This window comes from Amblyomma maculatum, chromosome 2 (genome assembly GCF_055883805.1).
Source record: "Amblyomma maculatum isolate TAMU_Amacu chromosome 2, ASM5588380v1, whole genome shotgun sequence".
Lineage (NCBI taxonomy): Eukaryota > Metazoa > Arthropoda > Arachnida > Ixodida > Ixodidae > Amblyomma > Amblyomma maculatum.
In genome coordinates this window covers 73,751,937-73,771,772 of record NC_139345.1, presented here as the reverse complement: position 1 = coordinate 73,771,772, position 19,836 = coordinate 73,751,937, and the positions used below count along the sequence as shown (strand labels likewise).

The window sequence follows — 19,836 nt, the reverse complement described above, 5'->3', positions numbered from 1 at the left end:
ACGCCGCCTACTTTCCACACTCGTAGTCAGCTTTACCTTTTCTCCCCCTGCTTGCTGTATGCTTTGCCTCATGGTTTCAAGGCCCTCGTAAAGCTGCCTTCTGCTCAAAGCTGGTCAGCCTAGTGGTAAAGCCATAAAAAAAAAAAGTTATCATTTCGATTTTCTCCGAAAAGTAAAATTTGCCTCTCGATCTTAGATTGCACGCATCTCACGATGTCATTTTGTGGGAGGTACATTCCGCACTTTACTATAATCGGTGCTTCCTTAAAATGACTTTACTAGAAACAAAAAATTGCAGTCTTCTATGGAAGACGAAATGGGACCTCAGTTTCACTTTAATATATCAGAGTTTATTACTATAGCAGGGTTCTACCGTTACAGATAAGAACATTGCAAGTGCAAGCGATCAAAATATATGTAGCGCTTCAGCGAGTGTTGCTTGAAGGATATGTCTAGGAAGCTTTTTAAGCAGGTACACGTGTGTACCCAAGTGTGAGCTTGCAAGTGCTTTTCTCCAGATGGAACTAAGGGCTCTCGAGGGACTAATAGTAACTGAAAGACCAGCAAATGTGGAAAACGAGTGCATATTCATTTGTGCACTGCTCTCTAACAGTGAATAATCGTTGCTGAAACTTACACAACTTACATGGCCATCTTCTGACTGTTCACTGCATATACCCCTTTGCCTCGATCGATGTAGATTTTCCCTCTCACCTCTCGTCAGTGGCAGCTTTTGCATTTGGCTCAATTTTGCAGACACGAAAGTGTACTGAAAACTGTACACAAGACTCTCATCTATGATCAAGTGAGGCTTATGTACTAAGTTAATGAAAAATAAACCTTGCAGCTATGGTCACCACAGCCCACCAGTGTGGCTGATACCTAAACTAGCGGGCAACACAGATCAAACTGGATCAAAAGGTGGGTGAAGAAAACAGCAATATGTGTAAGGATATAGTTTTCCCAAGCTAAATAAGCCTGAGTGACCCACGGCATAGCGCTAGTCCACACTTGTCCTATGGAATGGCTCTGCCAACCCTCATGTGCTTTGATCTGTGGCATATATTTCCGTGATGCTGGTAACCTTGGAGGGGAAGACAGCTGTAATAAAAGTTGACTGAAATGGCAGCGTAGCGGTGGCGTAGCGGTAGAACATCCGCCTCGCATGCAAGAAGACCGGGGCTCAAATCCCGGTGCCACGCAATTCTCCACCGGATGAAAAAAAAAAAAAATCCGCGTGTCGATGGAATTGCATAGACAGGTTTGGGGTGCGACCTGATGCCGGTGAACACCTCCGGCAACGCACTCCCTCACCAGAACAGGAGTTGGCCACCCTGGTGCAGTAATTGGCCGCAACCTCCTATGATAAGCTCCATAAAACCCTGGCCCTCAGTCACCAGCAGCTGCGGAACAACTGACCACGGCGGCGGTCAGACCTGTGACGCAGCAGGGGGTGCTAAGAAAGCCAACCGGGTTAAGTGGAGAAATATGGGAGAGGCCTTCGCCCTGCAGTGGGTATAATCAGGCTGATGATGATGATGATGATGATGAAATGGCAAAACAGTGAGAGTACATTTTTGCGTGTCTGTTGGGAGCAGCCCTGGTGTGCCCAACTTTTCCTGTGATTATCTAACGTTTGGTTTGGTTAAGTTTCAAGAAAGCACACGCGCCAATATTGAGCCTTAGTCGTTGGCAACTTGAATGCACCACAGACTGAAAGTACTGAATCTGAACAGAACTCGGCATGCGGTCACTTTGTGCCAGTCTTAAATCCCACCAAACAGTGTGCAGTGCCAACTTCACATGTATTACTCAATTAAGACACACAGACAGTTTAAGTAGATGGCGCCAATCATTTATATAAAGTCAACAATACAAAGCTTCAAATACTACTGCGTGGTAAAAGGAAGCACTTCAGATAGCAGCCGCTATGGGAAAGCCCGTGGTTATGGAAGCACCAGAAACATTTAATCATTTTGTCCTGTCAGCAGCAACGACCCAAGAGATCATGCAGAACGCATTGCGTGAACACAATTTGTCGTAAACATGAAAGACAACTGCAGCTCTGCAATACCCTGAAAATAGTTCTGGTTATGCATAAGACTGTAGGGTGGTGATCAGACTAGTAATCTGCACGTAGCAGAATATATGGTCACACCCTTTTGCCACTGTGTACGAAGTTTTTAACAGCAGTAATCCTTGTTCTTAGCTCTGTAAGTTCACCTTACAAGATAAATATTGTAAAACATGTTCACAAACACCAACAGTTGCTAAAGCTAATATAAGCATGCTATTTTGGTAAAGGACATTTTGATGCAATCTTAGTGTTCCATTTGCTACAGAGCAACTCGTACCTCATCATACCCTGCAGCATAGTTTCACAACTACTGACATCAGTAAACATGACATCAGTAAACAAAATATTCTGCAAGAACACATTGCGCACAACATACTGAGGCAATTATGTACTTATATATACCTATATAAATATCTTACTCAGGCACACCCCGCTGAAGTCTAAAGGGGAATCCTAAACAAACAGCCCTTGCTCTAGAGCAGATGCTACAGCTGCGTCACAGGAAACCATGTCACCAAGAGCAACTGCACATTTTCAAGCTTGAAGCATATCTCTCATCAAATGCAGTTCTATGGCAGACAACAAAACAACACACATACCTAACCATGGAACAACCATGGTTCATGATGAAGGTCAATGATGAAAGGCCTGAGTGAATAACAGTGCAACGGGCTAATGGGACAAGTGCTGCTGTATGGTTGAGCACTGTGTCATTGCCTTCATTTTTTTGTTGCACAGTTCTCCACTCTGGAAATGTGATAATTTCCATCTCCCCCTGCCCTATTTCTTTCTTGCAATGTGCTTATGCAGTGATGAAAGTGCAGTCCCTCCTAATGTATGTTCACAGTCTCAGAGATGAATTGCAAGTTATGCATGTATAATGACTGGAAGATGTGACACCCCTGTAGTTAAGAAAAGTTAGGAGGGCTGAAGCTCCTGGTATAGGTAGGACCCGTCTCATCATTGAGACCGTGGAGATGCAGTAGTCATGTAGACACAATAGCTGCTGGTTCAGCCTGAATTTGAGCATGTCGTCGTCTCAGGTCTGAGCGAATCAGTGCTGCAAAAGACAAAATATGCATTTAGGACACGAGCTCACAAAATGCAGCACGAGTTATCAGAGCAGCACATACTTGTGCAAGCACATCTTGGAATGAGCAAAAGGCACAAACCCCCCTAAAAAAAGAAAATTACAGTGCAAGTGCACACTGGTTCAATGTCAAGATTACCATTTAACGAAACAAACTAGTCAGTGAACTTTTTTTAACATCACGGATGTAACAAAGGTAGCGTGCTGTTTGCAATTTCTTTGTCCATAATGTCATGTTATAACTTGGCACGAATTTACAATGATCACCAGACCCCCTACGAACGAACGCTCCACTAGCCACAGTTCTCAATGATGCAAATATACAGCACAGAACCACACTGCCTTTACATCTTTACCATCGGCGATGAAGTGGAAAAATATTCTTCTCCGAGACCAAGGCATTTTCGTTAATCATATGTCTTGGGAAGAAAAAAAATAAAGCAAGTACTCATCTTGCAAGTTTTGTTCCGAAAATCATTATGAGCACCTTCTTATCCGTGCCCTATAGTTACTCCACAAAAGCAAAAAATAAAAACATAAAACAAAAACAAATCAGCAACTTACACTCACTAAAAAAATGGCAGCCCAAACAACTCAAGCCTCAGATTAAATAGTTTGTGGACTAGGTTCATGGAATATAGAAAAACTAATTTAGAGCAGGTCACTGTGAAAACGCAAAATGTTATTCTAGACACACTTACAACCAGACGCTCAAATTGCCGGCCTAGCAATGAGACAGGTTCTCGAGGTGGACAATGACTTCAGCAACAGAATAAGCCCGAACTCAAAGGAACTTTGTCAGCCCTTGGAGTTCTGCCTAACAAGTACATCTTTCTCCTTCGGAGGGGAATTCCAGAAACAAAGAAACAGTGCGGCTATGGGTGCCGAGTCTCAGTGACTGCTGCCAACTTTACAATGGAAGTTGTTGAACAAAAAACTCTGCAGTCATTACCAAAAAAAAAAAAAAGTTTTTATCCGGTACATTGACGATTGCTTCTGCATCAATCCAAGGTGGAAAACTTCCTGGCACATCTGAGCACAGTTGAGCCCCATATCCAATTCACAGTGTGATGAGAGAAAAACAATACCTAGCCATCTCGGTCTCTATTTAAACTTTAAATCTAATCTCGCCATCAATCACAAGGCCTCCATTGTCTTGAGTCTGGAACGGCGTCTGACGAGCTCACAATTTCAGAGCAGTGGAAAAACCATGTAGATAGAAACGTGGAAGAGGCCCAGTAACGTCAATGATTGTCTGAAACGCTGTGCAACTGCGATTGGTTAGCTGGCTGAAGCGCGGCTGATAGCTACCATCACCATGGGCCGGCCGAGCACTAAGCTTATAAAAGCGAAACCAAAACTAAGTCGTCTGCCTATTATTGGAGGTTAAGCTATCCCCGTTTCGACACGCTTGCCATTGTGCACAGATAAGAGGAGCGTGGTAAACTCTACAACAAGCAGTTCAGGTTTGAGGACCGCTATTTTGCCGATCAAAACTGAATGCGGCCTGACCGGTGCAAGACCCATATTGTTTGCCTAATGCCATACCCTTAGAAGCCTTAAATGGGCGTTGGCCAGGATCGTGCCGACAGTAACTATCAGCGTCTTCAAAATACTGAAGATGAATTAGCTAGCATTTAATTGCAAGTCTCTGAGGTCACGTAGAACAAAGTAGGAAGCCACCGCCAATGGCCACAACCCCAACCCTCAGAGGCCACTGGCCTTCACGCCGGTAATGGCACTGTTTGGCTTTACCTCTTCTTCCATGGTTTTACCTGGTTTTATCTACTTTCCCCGTTTTGGAGGTGCAAGCCTGGCAGCTATGCAGCACTATCGCGGAAGCATTTCTTGGTAATGTGCAGGGGGCGCAAGGCCCAGCACATAACCAGAAAACTCCGGTTATGTGACAGAGCCGACTCACGTTTAAATTAATGGGCTTTAATTAATCGACATTAATGCAGAATGACATGTAATCTGAATGCCTCTATCCTTTACGAGGACAGTGCTACTGCAAGCTACATACATGTGACAGTATCACTGGCAACTTAGTGGCATAAAACAAGAGGTGAGTAACAAAGATGCTCCTGGCAATAAGGATAAGAGAAAAATCTCACTTTTTTGTTCTTGTGATACCATCATGAAATGTTACCTACAAGTAACCTGACAAGCTTGCTTGACATAGTGCATGGACTGCAACAACAAACTTTGCAATACAGCAAGTACGAACCTGGCCTGCAAAAATGAATACATCTCCCTCTCTGTGATGTGAATGCTAAAGAAAAATAAACTTTAAAATTAAAAATATTTTTGCTTTAACATCATCGCTGGTACAATTACTTAGGCATACACTTCACATTTTTCATAGAAGGGGTCTATTTTCATACACTTCCCTACATGTGTAAAGTATGGTGTGGCAACCTCCCACCTCCTTGGCCTTTGACCTGCTAGTTTACCCCCAGTAAATTGGCAGCCAGTAACAGTTCTAGGAACAAGCTTTTTTTTTTTTTTTTTTTTTAATGAAGTTCACATTGGTGGGTTCCATCAGCGCACCCCTGCTAGCAGCCTGCAGGCAGAGCCTGGTGCCAGCAACAATGCATTTTATAAACAACTTATGTGAGTACCCTAGCTACGGGTGAAATCGTGAATGGTTTCAGGAGAGCGAACAATATTTTGCTTGGTACAAGGGTACATACCTGTGAGCACAGTGCCGACGAGCAAAGCACCCGAGAGAGAAAAGTTGGTAATGCGATCACCGTAGCTGACAATGAGTTGGCCAGCAGCCATGGTAAACAGGATGCCAAACACCTGGGCTGAAGCGTTGAGCAGGCCTGAAGATGTGCCCTCAGGCTCTGGAAACGTCACCTCAGCCGCAAATTCAAAGCCCAGTGGAAGGTAGCCAGTCATGAAGAAGCTGCATTGTACAAGTGTACCACAACTGAGCCCACACAGTGAAAAAAATGGGATGCAAGGTGCACATCATGTTTCTGCTTTGCCAGTAAGTGATTTGTCAAGCAGACATGCCAGCTGTCACCACCACTGCGCTCACAACCCTCCAAAAGAAAATGTTAGAAAGCCGAATGATGTTACATCCCATGCCAGAGCGTGTCACCTGAGGTTCTCCTTACAGCCTGCTTAACTAGAACGAAGCCAGTTATGTCCCTGAGCACCCCCAACTACATTTTAAAGCTTAGCAAAATGCCAAGACTTGGCAGTCCATGTGCATAACTTAATTTTCATTAACTGCCCTCTGCCCCACCTTCCCAGCTCTCTCCCCCAACACAGATTGGTCACTGTAACTGCATGCTTAAAAAAAGCTACCGAAATCCACAAAACATGCCTCGACTGAAAATACTGTACAAGAGAAATGGCTCCCTGGGATGTGGAGGGCTAACAAGACAATAAAAATGGATATGTACATAGTAAGTAATCCCTGTCATCATGGCACAAAAATTACAAGACATCTATGCCACCTCATAATGAGCATAAGTGTTGTGGCTGTGGGCATCACCCTGCTATTGTCCCCGGCATGACAGTGTATTGAGAAACATTTTGATGTTCAATGCTCCTAGGAAGATCCCAGTCATTTGGGGTGCCATCATGATGCCACTTCAGTGTGTTTCAGCCAGCTGATGTATAATCATCGTAAAAGTAACTATGAACAGGGGTGGAAGCAGGCTTGAGCATTTTGGAGCAGCTTGGGAGCAGATTTTGGAGCAGCTTTGGAGCAATGAAACGAGCGTTTTGGAGCATTTTAATTATTTATTTATTTATTTATTTATTTGTCTTTACCCTCAGGGCCGTACAGGCATTTCAGAGGGGAGTGGGCAAAAAGAAATACAGGAAAAAAGAAACACTGCAAAAATCGGGTACATAAATAGTACATCCTATATATACAATATTAGCTATGAAATCGGCAATAATTGTATTAGTAGACACAAAACTAGTAGTACTTATACAATGCAGGTTAAAGCTTTGCGAAAGTTATTTGTATCAGTAATAGATATAATTTCATTAGAAAGATCGTTCCATTCTTTGGAAGTACGGGGAACAAATGTTTTGGAGCAGGTTTCTAAGGTCAAATGCCTCTGATAATTGCAGTTTTCTCTTTCTGAAATACAAAATCTTCAATCTTGATTCCTTTTTTATGCAAGACCTATGACTTTCCAACTTTGCACCCACCTCTGACAAGACAAACGGCCAACAACTTGGAACAGACTATCAGCAAAAGGAAAGCTTGCTGGTGCACCCAGTCTGACCTAAAACATTTGCCTATTTTGACTTGATAGACTGAAATGTCCAGTCTACCACTTCGATACGCTCGAGAAGCTATACTAATTTGGAGCTCAGGTTAATAGGCACAACATTTCTGCTCTCTACCTTGTGCATAATATTTTTTGATCCTATGCCTTTGCTGATAAATTCCCGTGAAGGGCAGGTAGCCTTTTCATCCTTCAGCATTTTCACTTCACTGCCTCCTGCCGATAGTTTATCATTCTTTGCTTGAGCAATGCTGGGGCTCATTTTTCACATCTTGGCGATAGGCCCTGTATGGCTTTCCAACACTCTTGAGAAACTTCCTAGTCATTGACACCTTTGCCATACCAACACATAATGCTTCAAATATGATTCTGCCTGCCATAGGCCTGACAAGCTTGTCACTGACAAAGAGGCTCAATGGTGAAGTGCCTGCTTGTTCTCACAGTATAGCCATTAGAATAACTCGCACAGTTTTTGCAGTCGGACAAGTTTCCTAATGGCTCACAGTAGTAGCGCTACTTGCTTCGCTTGCTGCTCTTGCTTCTCTCTCCTCAGACGATTCAAAAGGCTGAGAAGAGATGCTATGTCCCATGCACAGTGCATTTTTTTTTCACAATTCCCTTCAGTTGCTGTGGCTCATACTAAATTTACTAGCGAATAAATATTTATTGCACTTCATGCTTCCCTCCTTTACAAAATTTTTATTTGCATTAAGCCCAGTGAAAGATGCATTTAATCTTTTCCACCGGTGCTGTGACATTGTTCCTGTGTTCTCCTAAATTTGATGGAAGAACATCGAGGCAGCCAGTTTGGAGCAGTTTTGGAGCAGTATTGCAATATGGAGCAGGATGGAGCAGGGAAAGCAGTTTGGAGCAGAATGGAGCAAATGGAGCAGCACTTCCACCCCTGTATGAAGCAAGCACCACACTTTCTTGGGCTGCCACTGAGACTGCTCAGAATGCTGCCACAAGTAAGATAGGTGATACCACTCACTGCTCAGTGATCAGTGCAATGGCTGCAAAGCTCAACACACAGCACATACTATCATAAACAGCACCAGATATGGCGAGACATGAAATAAAAGCATAATAAATTGGTTATGATTAAACGAACGGCGCAGTAGCTGCCTCATTGTTGAGGAAAGCGTGCATCACAAGGAGGGCAAAGAAAAGAAGTGAGGTTTCTGAAAAATAATAAATGAGCAATTATGTTACGTGATGTGACAAAGCAGCATTAGCAGGTAATTTAGCTTAAAATAATGACCTCCCGTCGAGTCGTTAAATTTTATTTCAAGGTAGCTCTTTCGTTTTGGTGCTATGAAGGCCTCTGGAGCGTGCGTGTGGGTGGGAATGCAGTAGGATGGAGGTCCATTTTCGCTGCCCCTTTTTCATTCCAATGCTTCTGATGCATGTAGGGCCTTCTAAAAGGTATATTTGGATGGGTGGACAGTCATAAACAAGAGACACATTTTTAAAGCAAAAGCATTTAAAAAGGCTCATTGGAGGAAAGAATACCAACAGCATCTAGTGTTTTCAGTCACAAAGCTCGCTGACTGCTCAAATAGGTCATGAGACCTACATGACTGGTGACAAGGCAGAATGCAGTGACGAGATCGGCATCAGCTGGCAGCTGAGCTTGATTGTGTACAGACAACTTAACATATATCAGGACAGAATGGAGTCAAAAATCGATTCCATGTGTGTTTACAGCAGTGGAAAATCCCCATAGTCAGAGAGGGCAGCCATGAAAGCATATCAATGAGGATGGAGTAACAGTAACTGCAAAGGTTCAATGAATGCAATAAGTAGTAACGATGGAGGAGGAGAAGGAGACCAAGCTAACTTCAGACTTCAATGCACTTGCATTCTCGATGAGTGATTAAGCCTACCCTGTACTTTTATTGGTGGGTGCCTGGACATGCATCATGCTGTGGCTTCTGGAGGGTGAATACTACTTCACAAACACACCACGGCTTGATGTAAAAGAGTAATATGCCACTAAAGCAGCAACAGCTGCTGTTGTGTTAAGCTCTGGATGAATTTAAACAGCTTGATGCTTTTCATTAAGCACTGATATTGTATACCACATGGCCATGCCTTTGTGTTTTGCCTCTACCAATAAGCAAAAAAAGAGCTAGGAACCGCAATTTTTCAAAACCAGAGCAAGCAGTAGTACAGTCAAACCCACTTACAGAAGTACTGAAGTGCCACAAAAACTGTCGTTATAACCGGGATAGTTGTTATGACCGAGATAAGCCAAAACAACAAAGAAATCATGACAAGCATGAGAAATTTTACTAAGGGTAAAGTGGCTTACAGTTTTCGCTTATTTACAGGCAGGAGCCCGTAATCACTTCGCTCTGACTGCTTCACTGCAATCTTGTTGACATCTCTCTCCCCGACGTGCAACAGCTGCATGTGGCTGAGTGAAACCTTTTAGCATAAAAGAAGTCCTGCAGGCACTTGATCATTTTTAGGACTTCCTGATGTGGCTTGGCTGGTACGGTCGCAGTATTTGCAAGTCTTTTTCCCCTGTTAGGATTGGCACTCAGTGACAAAATTTATTTGTTATATAACCAATAATCTACTATATTACAACATTGTTGTATGCAAGTTATTTCACATAGAACATATGGTAAAGCTGATGGTGAGGCAACTGCAGATTGTTATATCCAATGTATCTATAAGTGCGTTTGACTGCAGCACTGGAAGCAATTGTCTGAAGATAACTGATCAGCGCCACTGAAAGCATAACTCTGAAGGCCAAAGAGGAAGGGTGAAAGGCATGATGCTGCTGTTTGCTGTGCGATGCTTTGGGTGTACTGCAACAAATTTCCACAGCAAATGAACTGAGCAAAACTTATTCCGGCAGGGTAGCGAAATGACTATGCTAAAGTACAACGCTCAGCACTTACCCAAGCAGGCAGGCGACGACGAACAAGGGCCACAGGGTGCCTGCATCTAGCACAAAGGTGTAAGCGATCATTCCGGCCAAGGACAGAACGTAGACAGCAAGGGTGGTCTCCTTGTAGCGATGTGTCTCATCAAGAATAATACCACAGACGACTGATCCAAGCATGCCAGAGATAACGAGGGACAGTCCCAGCCAGCCAGCAGTTGCCTCATGGCCCGGGTAGTGACTCAGCACAACTTGGTTCAGCAGTGTGGAGATGGCATAAAATGTGCCAACATTGATGCCTGCATGATCATCAACAAGGTACTCTGTAATGGTCCAGTCAACAAGTTTTTTGAAATGGAAAGCCTAAGGTAAAAAGAGCTGACATCTCACGTTATTTGCTTGAAATAGCAACTATTAGGCTAGAAACCACACACGTAGACAAGAGGCAAAAAAGGAAATCAGTCTGATGACGAGAATTATGACACGAGGGTCAGTTCAGCTGGGATTATAATTTAGAAAAAGGGTTAGGGTAAGAGGGCCAACATAATGCAGAGTTATTACCGATACTGAAGCTCAAATTGCAAGCAGATCGTAACTTGATGACATTTTGTGTAAACTAAACCCGACAGTGATGTTCCCATAACTTGCATATGAGAAAAATACAACTTCTACATCGTCTCTCACGAACCATGGTGAGACACTACAAAAACTTACACAATGTTCCAATAAACACTCGCGAGCTATTTCACTAGACATCACCATTTTCACTTCTGATAATAAAAAAGCACACGTTACTACAGAAAACTAACATTATTTGGTATCCCAGCAATAAATGAACATAACTGGGCTAACAAATGAGTGATGAAAGGATAATCACATAAAGCTGAGCATACTGACCATAGGTGATCAACAGCAGCATGTAATTTGCATTGCAAATCAGGTTCCGCATAGAGTGCCAGTATCCCGCAGGGTCAGACTGCTCTCGAGTCACCTGCGCCCTGCTCGGTGGTCGAGGCGGCTTGTCACGAAAACCTGAAAGGCACGCTGTCTGTGACAAATGTGCAGTGCAATGCAGCCAGCAACGTTTCTTATGCAACCGAAGTGAATTATGGAGGATATCTTCATGCTATACAACAGGAATTTCAATTGTTTTGGATAAGCCTCACTCTTTCCTTCCCTGAAAAGCGAATACAAAAGAATAAGCTACACCGAGAGGAAAGCTTATGTCGTCAAAAAGATCAGAGATGAGGCTGCGAACCCTGATACAAAAAAAGTGGGAAACCAGATGTAGCTCCATCCCAAATGTGTCAGAAGGCTTGTTTGTCAAATACCTCTGAATGATGGCATAGGTGAAACCATAACACAAGCATTAAGCATGCATAGCTCATGCCAAATATAATCAAAGCCATTGGAAGTGCAACAAAGCCACTTACACATTTGGCTGCTTCTAGACTTTTCATAAACAGAAAAAAGTTTACTTGCTAGAGGTTTGCGACTGTCTTGAGAGGTCGAATAAAAAGATTTGTCATCAGCAGCACTTACAGCATGAGTTATTGCTGATTCTTTCTAGCAACCCAGGTTGTCCTGTGCCCTTGCAGATGCATGAAATGCATATTATTACATCCATAGAATGGAACATATTGTACTAAGAATGCCATGTACCGACAACTGCAATAAGCAACAGCAAGCACATTGATTCGACAGCCCTAGGCATCTCTTCCTGTAGGCTCACAGCAGACAGCCATGCACTGCATAAACTGAGCATGTATTAGAGATCTACTTAAAGCTTCAGTGAAGTTTTACACTTCCAAAGATTTCCACAGACCGAAGTTGGACATTCACTATGTCCGTTTTGACCCCAACAACCTTCACAGTACTCTTTTACACCGCCACTATTAATGGCAATAACAATGGGAAGTGGCAGAAAGAGAACTGCAAAGCATGACTTGCCAACCAGGATGGTGACGAGCATGACGCTGCTGGTGATGGCCACCCCATAGCATAGGATGCGCAACCCTTGGCCAATCTGTTCCAGGCCTTCCGCACTTTTTGGGTCGCCAGCTACGATTTGTGGAGGAACCAGAAATCCTAGCGCAATTCCCAGCTGCAATCAACCAAAGGCATTATCTGAGTGCTGAAAACTAATGGACACCTTTATCGCACATATATATATATATATATATATATATAATATCAAAAATAAATTAGAGACATGGTTTCTTGGTTTAAACTAAACAAAAAAAAAAGGAAAGAAATCATAAAAGCACATCAAGTTCAGTATATTCGAAATTCAATCCTAATCGAAAAAGGTCAGTATTCTTGGCATACAAAGCATAGCTAGCTGGCTGCCGAGTACGGGTTATGCTCAAAGTTGAAAATGAACCAACTAGGAAAGCCAGGGCATGATGTGACGTTGGTATCATTGATAAACAGCTCGGTATGCGATCTGAGGTATTGCTCCACTAGCTTACAAACCTCTGCAGACCAGGAAGCACCAACTCCTCTCCACCTGACAGTCATAGGCACTGTTTGTTCACTATCATTGACATGAAGCAGTTAGTTGGTTAAGTAGGTTTATCAACTGCCTGTAGGATGGTGATATGAAAACTGCACATAAGCAGCAAAAGAGTATCATGTTATGACTAACATGATGACAGATCAGTTTTACCACTGCCATTACCATGCAGACCGCGTGATGCGGAGCAGCCCTGTTGCTTGTGTGTGTGCAATTTCATTTAACTTCATTACTTTTTTCATTGGCGACAGCAACTTCACCTATAAGCACAGCTCGAAGAACTACCGTTTGCACATTAATTACAGTAAACGCTCCTTAATTTGAACTTCACAGGAGCAGGAAAAGCCCTGAAAGTACTGGCAAGAACCGTTTACATTATGGTAAATTTATTTTGCGAAAAACTACTTAACGGTTGCCTGCTTTTACAACAAGAATAGCGTAACAAGGACTTTTTGCCATCTCCATCAATGCTTTAATTATCACGGGAACGCTGCCAAGAGCGTCAAAAGAGAACTGCTCGAAAGTGGCAAGCGCCTCGATCTCCAGCATCCGACATGGTGCAACACGGTAAATGCAGCAGCCTGCATTGCATGTGAGGAGGTCTTCACTGCACGATGTGCTGATTGGGACTTGAGCGAGCATTTCCAGAGCTGTGGAAGAACCAAATGGATGAAAGTGCAGAAAACTGGCAGTGCTGCTAATAAACGCCCAAAACCCTGCGCAGCTGTGATCGGTTGATGCACAGCGGGTAATTCCCTACACCATGGGTTGGCATGAACGGTGCAAATCGCTCAAGTGTGGAACTGAAACTAAGTAGTCTGCCTATTCTTGGAGATGCAGCTGTCAGTTTTTTGCCATGTCTGCCACTGCGCGCATGTCAGAGGTGCACAGTCAACTATGCAGAATACAGTGCAAGTTTGAGGAGTTCTATTTTGAAGACTGCCAATCATACCAAACCGTACCTGGATGTGGCCTAACCGCCTAACCAGTGCAAGACCCGTTGCATTTGTCCGAGGCCATAGTCTTACACAAACATTGTCTCAGACTGTGGCGGCAGTCTTATCCGTATTTCCGAATTAACGGTGATCGAAATAATAATGAGCTTTTCGTTGCAAGTCTCGGAGGTCATGCAGAATGGAATGCGGGCGCTGCCAATGCCGTCCAACGCCTCTTGCCGCCGCGCCAGTCATGGGGCCGACTCAGTTCTACTCATTCTCCCATGGTTTTTCCAGTTTTACCTCGTTTTATCTTCTCTTTCCATTTTGGAGGCAGCGCGGCCTTGTGACTATGCTGCCCTATTGCAGGAAATTTCTTTGGCCAGGCAGCCCACGTTGCTGGCGCGTAGTCCGAATAATCAGTGGTGGATCTAACTCGTGATCGAACAGGATTTGCCATATACAGATTTCTATGGAGCTTGGAACGAACCAAGTAATACAATTCGAATTATCCAGAAATTCAAATTATTAAGGCTTGGATTAATCAGCTTTTACTGCACTAAAAAACAAACTATATATGCTGACAAAAAAATGCTGAAATAGGCTCCAAGTAATTTTTCATCAAACAGGACTACCACATTGAAGCACCAAAAAGGTCAGTAATTCATTCACTAGAAACACATACCATATGTGCAAAAAAGAAAAAATCATGCCTGCATTCTGAGACACACAACAAAAGTCGGCCGAATTAAAAAAAAAGAGAAAACCATAGCTGATTTTACAGCAAGACGATCCCCGCTAAAAGCCATCCAATTTCATCACAACCTCATTAGTATATAATATCAGCTCTCAGTTGCCAATGTCGGTTTGTAGGGTTTAACCTCCCGAAGCAACTCAGGCTATCAGAGACGCCAGTTGCCAATGTGCACACATGTTGCTACAACCTTATGCATGATTGTGGCATCTAGTTGAAATAACTGTTGCCCGAGAGAGGCTTCTTTATCACCTTGGGTGATGGAAGGTGAAGTTAAAAGAACAAGGCTATGGTGCCTCTTTCTGTGCTTAGAAAAGAACAAGCTACCTGATTGCCAAAGACGCCAACAGCACATGCGCGAGACACCTCTTCTGCGCTGAACCAAACAGCTGCTAGCCGCGGCGGGATGCTCAGGATGAAGATCTGTGACATTGCTACGACAGTCTGGCCCACCAGGCACACCACAAACCGGTCCCGTTCCACACTGAGTACCTGCAGGCAAGGCATGTCAGTTAAACAAATGAAAGGATTATCACAACACATTACCCACTCACAGACACGAGTTTTACAAGCCAGCTTATGTGGACAGATTCTCTGCTATACCTGAACAGCATGCCAAGTAGAGTCTACAGTTTATAAGATGCTGGTTCTGCGAGTGTACACTGTAATTACACCACCGTTACTCTGAAAAAATAAGAACACAAAGCTTACTCACTAGGTTTTACGCCTTTCAATCACATTAGCAGTTACGTGCATAGAGAACCAACAAAGTCACTTTCTGTTGTAAAAAGAACTGTCTAAGGTAAATACCTAAAAGAAAGCTCTACGAATAGAGAGCCTGTAATTAAACTGAATGAAATAAGCTAAATGTAGAAGCATAAACTCAGCCCCTGCAGTTGGATTTCGGTTCCTGTAAATAAAAGATGGCAGTGGATTTAGCTCAGTTGGCCAAATGTGAAGTATGTGCAAAAGCACGTCATGTTTCATTTCGCTTCTGGTTCGAGGAAAGGGTTTCAAGGCCAGACTCCAGGCAAAGATTGGCGCAATAGCTGAATGATGGCCTTAGTGGTACTGCACTATAAAATTTTCAGACCACTTACCACACATTAAGAGGGCATTCTGATAGCAGTGTGATTTGGACTCACTGTGCACGAATGGATGTTGATGAAGATGATGGCATGTAATGCACAATGCAAGAGGGCTGCAGTCAAAAAAGTGGGTCGATTGTTTGTAACAATAGCTAAAAGGTTATATACTTGCTTCCATGAGAAATCTCTGGTTTTGAATCCGTCCCACCAGATTTTTTTGTCTCAGAAGATCAAAGTTTGACACTTCTCAGATACTCTGCGTTTTTCCGATTTACCCCGTGAAGTAGGGCTTTTGCACTAAAAAAATGCAGTGAGGAATATTCTTGCATGCGTCGGTGATCTAGAACCTCATCAAGCCTTTTAGGTTTTCCTCACATGATTACAAGAAGCAAGCATAAAAAGAAACCATCGCAGTTAGAACACACATTCGTCTATACAAAATTGAAGTGACTAGTAACCTTTCTGTTGTTGATTAGCTGGCACGAAATGCACATCTGCTAAATTGTAGCAGTGGACAAAGTGAACACAGATTTTTCACTTCAGCACTAGAAGGACTACATATCTGATATCCACCTTCTTTGTGCCAGGAATTGAGGAAAATTTTTCCAAGGTGGACCAGGTTTCTGTGAAACAAGGTCATAATTAGTGAGCTCATTACTATCTACATAAGGGGCACTCTGGTTGAGAGAGGTATTCCAGGTATGCCAGGCACACAGTCTTCCTTACTGCAGAATTTCTGACAAAACTGTACACCTTTCATTTGTAGCCATATGGCTCCAATCAGGAGAAAGCTAACGAGTAATTATTATCTTCATTAGCTCTTTATATAAAAAATTCCAGCTTTTTAGTGTCTAGAAGTGATGGCAGTAGAACCTCAATGATGCAAACAAAGTTCATAGGAATTTCAGGATAGTAATATATATAAAAATTTCCTGGCCATATTGCACTGTGTACAGTACACACAGTATGCAAAAAATGCACATAATTTTGACCACCCTTGACACTCAGCCATGATCGCACCCTTAAAAGCTAAGCTCTTTCCATAGATAGCCAAGTTCATGAACACCAGTAGCACTGTACACACTGAGAGCCGCAGCGCGAAGCCCGCATATCGCAGACTCTACGATCATTTAGTCGAGCGGTTATGCGCAAAGCTAGAACAGTGAGCACCGGCACGATGCCCACACTTCACTGAAACAGTGGTCCCCAAATCATGCTGTGTATGCTATGAGAAGTGAGCTGTGGCTGCGTGGCCAGAAATAAATTCTGTCAGCCACAAACATACATGTGTGAATGTGCTCTCCATGCTTCAGCACACGGTTTTCGTTCTGTTTTGTTATAAAATTTCAGATGATACAACTTTTTCATCACCTGGCTTACGGTTGCAAGATTCTACGTGTACATGCCAGTTATGCTGCAAAAAGCACTCACACAACTCTAGCATGCAGAGTTCTGTCACAGATAATGTTTCAATACAGCAAAATATCGCACAATCCACCTTCAAGGAACCAAAAAAAATTTAATTGTCCGAAAGTTCGAGTTATAGAATGGCCTAAACAAAGACTGCCGAAAACCGTTTGCATCACAGTGCTTCATTTTGTGTACATTGTCAAGGGTGTAGAAGAACTGTTCCAAAATCGTCAGTGCCTCCACAGGCCTTTTCGCAGTGCGACGTAGTAGCAGTGGTGCATTCCCACAAATGGCCTTGTGTTTGGGGATTCCTCACCGCATGGACTCTGGACTCTGCGATGAGAGTACTTTGGTATGGGCTAGTTGGTTCTACATGTTTGAAACAGAAAAACGGCGCGACTGAAACAGGCACAAGTGAACAGGTCAAACGAAGGAGCAGACTGAGGAATTGAACCTAAACGAAGTTCGCTTCATGTAGATCATGAGTGGTGTACCAGATTCCTTTAGGCTGCAGACTCGTCTACATAGGCAAAACCGGCTGTCGTTTCAACAAACGCGCCATCAAACACTTGTAGAATTTGCGCAACAAACGTGGAAGTTTCCTTGCAGACCACTGCAAAACCATCAAGCCGTCCATTTCTATCAGTGACGCTGAGGTGGCCTTCATCGAATGGTTCTTTTAGGTGACACAATCACGACTCTCGCGTGCTCTTGCAATCTTATCAAATTTTTTAATCCATAGCAGACTTTCTTTCATTTTGACACCGAGATTTTCTCTCAAAGTTTTTATAGTTCATTTGCTCCTTTGTTGCGGTTTCCTGATTGTCATTTTGTTTTCCATTGTCATTTGTTTCGTTATATAAAGATTCATGTGCACCTGTTTTTCTACATTCTTGTTGGCTATTTTAGTTTTCCATTGTCACTTGTTTTGTTTTTGCAAGGAAGCTCAGAAAAATTAAGGAAAGTGTTTGTCGTGTTTTCTTTTGGCACGTACGCTTCTGCTTTCACGTTAGATGCTTTTTGGTTCTTGATGTGACGTGCTTGTTGCACTTAGGTATATTTCCTGCTGGTCATCTGGTTCACTTCTAATCTGTATACTGATTGTGATTGATAGTGTTAGCTATTGAGTGTTTTCCTCATAGTTGGTTTCGGTGATATGGCTGAGTTCTGCGTATAAAATACAGGGTGTGGTGCAATAAACTTTAGTTGATAGTTGGCGCCAGTCCTGTGCGTTTATGTTCAGTCTTGTCCCTGCTTCATTCACGCTGTTTTTCTGTTTCAAACAAGTCTCTTAAAAACGCAACGGTTAAGCGTACTCGAAAAGCGGAGGAAGCATGCAGATGCAAGAGAGAAATTAGGCCCTAGAAGAGTGTGACGCGATCCCAAAATAAAACCAAAGGTCCAGTGATGCATACAGCAGCGTCTGAAATGACGTGACTGGCCGATGTGCGTGCCTGACGATAGCGGAAGGATGGTGTGAATTTAAGACAAGCTGCTGCTGGGCTACATTTCAGCAATGGGGGACTTCCGATCATCGTCATTCCGATCACGGGGTGCACGCTTGAGATTCACGGGCACCATTGTTACATGTAATGCAGGTTTCAGCAGATCCATTTGGGAGATTGTGGCTTTGCGAGCCGTACACAGAGGGCAGGGGGGGTCAGAATAACTGATGAGAGCATACCCATGTCCAAATTAACGAGCATCTCATGTCATAGACTTACATGGGCATCACGCAAAACCGCACTCCTCGTTCAAATTATCCGAATTAACGGGGGTCAAATTAATGAGATTTTGCTGTATGCAATCAAATCCGCACTGAGGTAAAATAAAATGCACTGCAAGTAACATAATTAAAGTTTTCATACAACGAGAATCCATTTCTTCATTAGCGCTGTGTAATACCACTTGTCTTCTTTCAGCATACTTTTCAAATTCTGGGGTGATTAGTGTATGTGTCCAAATAAAGTGGCTCTTCTTTTCCAAACTGCAGCACTATTCTAATAATCAACCTAAATTCACTCGAAGAAAATTCTACTGTGTCCACAAACAGCACACCCCTCTCTAAAATTTGAGCTGCCACATCCTAGACGGAGGCTTGGTTACCCCTCTGGGGTGTACACACGCAAAGTGCACACTGTCACAAGCACCCTATGCAGCTCCTCCCTTTCGTTTCTCACATTATGCCAACAGGCCCACCTCATAAAAATAATTTAGTTCAGCATGTCATTTCTTGCCCTCACAAGATGCTACACCATTCTTCGTTTATATCTACAAGCCAGACAATAACTTTTGCTGCAGTCTAGCCCATCAAAACACATTGCTCTACCAAGATGTTGATCACCAAAACTACTGGGTGTGTCAGCGCACACATTCAAAATTCCTGAGAAAATGAGGTAGTTAAAATAAAATGAAAATCTTTTTAAAGCAAACTGCCAGTCAGGGTGGACGTCAGTTACTACAAAAGTAATCTTAAGTCGGTAGCAACTTGAAACAATCATCTGTCCATGCTATTGTACCATGCTGTGCACACTCCTTTGCTTCACCAAATGTTTCACAGGAAAACGATAGCCATCGCCAACAGCGTGGGCATTATTTTCGACAGTGACGAAGCAAAAGTAACACATTGCCATGACATATTAGAGAAAACAGACCGAATTTGATGCTACAGTCACTTCAATACAGATGTTGCAGACACGAATACTGCGTTTGCACCAAGTTTCCTACTTACCTCATGTGCTCAGTTTCAGTTTTGTGCAGAAAAAAGCACTGATTTCCTCAGACTGCAGAGCTTTACGGCACAGTTTTCAAA

The 19,836-nt window shown here is 43.1% G+C and overlaps 1 protein-coding gene across 3 annotated transcripts in view; it reads right to left on the bottom strand.

Moving 5' to 3' along the window:
* Positions 1-1,525: 1,525 nt before the first annotated feature.
* The window catches only part of HisT (Histamine transporter), a 70,381-nt gene continuing 52,070 nt past the window's right edge, over positions 1,526-19,836 (bottom strand). For 2 of the 3 annotated variants that reach the window (XM_084594472.1, XM_084594473.1), the window contains 6 exons: positions 14,854-15,018; positions 12,273-12,426; positions 11,220-11,354; positions 10,339-10,621; positions 5,861-6,078; positions 1,531-3,137 (listed from right to left, as the gene is read on the bottom strand). In XM_084594472.1, coding sequence (XP_084450598.1) covers positions 3,064-3,137; positions 5,861-6,078; positions 10,339-10,621; positions 11,220-11,354; positions 12,273-12,426; positions 14,854-15,018 — 1,029 coding nt within the window. In that variant the 3' untranslated portion in view covers positions 1,531-3,063. Of the gene's footprint in view, positions 3,138-5,860; positions 6,079-10,338; positions 10,622-11,219; positions 11,355-12,272; positions 12,427-14,853; positions 15,019-19,836 lie in introns of all 3 variants that reach the window. The other variant, XM_084594470.1, reaches the window with a different exon arrangement.